At 52.7% G+C, this 2,500-nt stretch overlaps 1 protein-coding gene across 1 annotated transcript in view; it reads right to left on the bottom strand.

Moving 5' to 3' along the window:
* Positions 1-2,500, bottom strand: part of LOC132996226 (type II inositol 3,4-bisphosphate 4-phosphatase-like) — a 9,397-nt gene that overhangs the window by 4,573 nt on the left and 2,324 nt on the right. The window contains exons 6-10 of the mRNA XM_061066565.1: positions 2,427-2,500; positions 1,024-1,186; positions 767-952; positions 480-612; positions 140-339 (exon numbers count right to left, since the gene is read on the bottom strand). The exon at positions 2,427-2,500 is cut by the window's right edge and continues 35 nt beyond it. Coding sequence (XP_060922548.1) covers positions 140-339; positions 480-612; positions 767-952; positions 1,024-1,186; positions 2,427-2,500 — 756 coding nt within the window. The remainder of the gene's footprint in view (positions 1-139; positions 340-479; positions 613-766; positions 953-1,023; positions 1,187-2,426) is intronic.

Genomic DNA, 2,500 nt, shown 5'->3' with positions numbered 1-2,500 from the left:
TTCGAGTTCGTAGAGACGAGTCGAACCCAAACCAGCAGCTCACAGAACCCGTTTACTGGGATGCTGATAAAAACACATCTTAGATTAATCTTTAATAATAGTTATTATCATCTTGTGTTTCCATCGTCACGCTGCTCACCGCCTGGCTGAAGACGGCGTGGCGTCTCTGGACGACCTGCGCCGGCCCCTGGTCGACAGTCGGGGCCACCGCCCCCTGCAGGACCACAAGGGTCATGGCAGCTCGCGCCTTCGCCACAGCCTCACGCACACAATCCCTGAGAGTGACCACCAGAGGGAGCAGCTGCTCCTGCCAGGAGGAGGAGGAGGAGGAGGAGGAGCCTGGAGGAGGAGAGGAGGAGGAGGAAGAGGAGGAGGGGGAGGGGGAGGAGCCTGGAGGAGAGAGACAGCTCCATCACTACGTGAAACCTTTGACGGAAGCTGTTTGTAAACCGAGCGATGATGAAGTGTTGACGTCTCACTGCTGCTGGGAGTCGCTGACTCCTGCTGCTCTGCTGAAGTCACCTCCAGGGGGCGCTGCTCCCGCCCCTGCAGCCGGGCGGCCATGGCGATGATGCAGTTCAGGCTCATGGCGACGTTCGCCCACGCCCTGTCCTACAGACACACACACACACACACACACACACACACACACACACACACACACACACACACACACACACACACACACACACACACACACACATTACAGTTGCATCAGGATCAATCTGACTAAATGGAGATACGTTTTTACAAACACACAACTTGCCCACTCCTCCTCGTCGAACGCCGTGTGATGTCGGAGGTCGTCCTGTTGACCCTTGGAAGACGGCCTCTCCTGATTGGCTGAGTTGTCGTGGACACGGCGGCTGACGTTGGCGCTGAGCTGGTTGTGAATCGCCGACAGAGCGATTTTCACGTGCTCGTCTTTCAGAACGTGGACAAACTGCTCCGTCTGAACGAAGACGAAGATGAGATCAAAGTCAACAACAACTCGCTCACTTCCTGTCACCTGACGTCCTTCACCTGTCGACGCAGGGCGTCCAGCACCGGCTGCAGGCGAGCGGCGTTCTGCTCCAGAGAGACGGCGAGCAGCTCCTCAGCGCAGCCGAAGACGAGAGGCTGAAGCCGGGCGGCGCTGCTCAGCAGCTCCCTGGATCTGGAGCTCTGGACCTGAGACCACACGGAGCTGGAGAGACAAGTCCAGGACTCACACTCCTGAAGAGTAATCGATTACTTTCACTCAAGTACGACAAGGTGGACGCGTGGTTAGAAAAGAGGGACATCGACTGGAAGGTCACGGACTGACCATCACACCTGGACCAGAGGACGGGCCAGACCTGGATCTGTACAAGTCCAAGAGGACAGATGTGTCCCTGTGTCCCTGAGCAAGGCCACTGCTCTGTGTGGTCACTGTGTGTGTTGTGTTCCGTGTGTTGTGTTCCGTGTGTTGTGTTCCTTGTGTTGTGTTCCGTGTGTTGTGTTCCGTGTGTTGTGTTCCTTGTGTTGTGTTCCGTGTGTTGTGTTCCGTGTGTTGTGTTCCGTGTGTTGTGTTCCTTGTGTTGTGTTCCGTGTGTTGTGTTCCGTGTGTTGTGTTCCGTGTGTTGTGTTCCGTGTGTTGTGTTCCGTGTGTTGTGTTCCGTGTGTTGTGTTCCGTGTGTTGTGTTCCGTGTGTTGTGTTCCATGTGTTGTGTTCCGTGTGTTGTGTTCCTTGTGTTGTGTTCCGTGTGTTGTGTTCCTTGTGTTGTGTTCCGTGTGTTGTGTTCCGTGTGTTGTGTTCCGTGTGTTGTGTTCCGTGTGTTGTGTTCCGTGTGTTGTGTTTCGTGTGTTGTGTTCCGCGTGTTGTGTTCCGTGTGTTGTGTTCCGTGTGTTGTGTTCCGTGTGTTGTGTTCCATGTGTTGTGTTCACACGAGTGGGTTCAAAGCAGAGGCTCAATAACCCTGCTGCATGTAGAGCTTGTGTGTAGTTTGCAAATCCAACTTTTATTAAATCTGATGTTTAAATGTAAATATGGACGATTAATAGAAAATCTACTGGAAACTTGGCTCCAGATTTATGAACTGGGCTCAGAGTTAATATCTCACTGTTTTCTGAATTTCAACAAAGTAAATGATCAGTTGATAAAAAACATTTTTTTATATAGAAATTAAACCATCAAGATTAATCTCAAATTATGAGAATAATTGATTAGAACATGTCAATTTGACTTTTAAAGATCAGTTAGGGGAGAAAGATGAGGAGGAGGAAGAGGAGGAGGAGGAGGAGGGGAGGAGGAGAGGAGGAGGGGAGGAGGAGGAAGAGGAGGAGGAGGAGGGGAGGAGGAGAGGAGGAGGGGAGGAGGAGGAGGAGGAGGAGGAGGAGGAGGAGGAGGAGAGGAGGAGGAGGAGGAGGAGGGGAGGAAGAGGAGGAGGAGAGGAGGAGGAGCTTACCTCTCCCTGTCCTTGCTGTGTTTGCTCAGCAGCTTCTTCAGTCCTCCCTGTCTGAAGCTCAGCTGGTGATGAGC

The sequence above is a fragment of the Limanda limanda genome, chromosome 22 (genome assembly GCF_963576545.1).
Source record: "Limanda limanda chromosome 22, fLimLim1.1, whole genome shotgun sequence".
Lineage (NCBI taxonomy): Eukaryota > Metazoa > Chordata > Actinopteri > Pleuronectiformes > Pleuronectidae > Limanda > Limanda limanda.
This window is presented reverse-complemented; position numbering and strand designations above follow the sequence as displayed.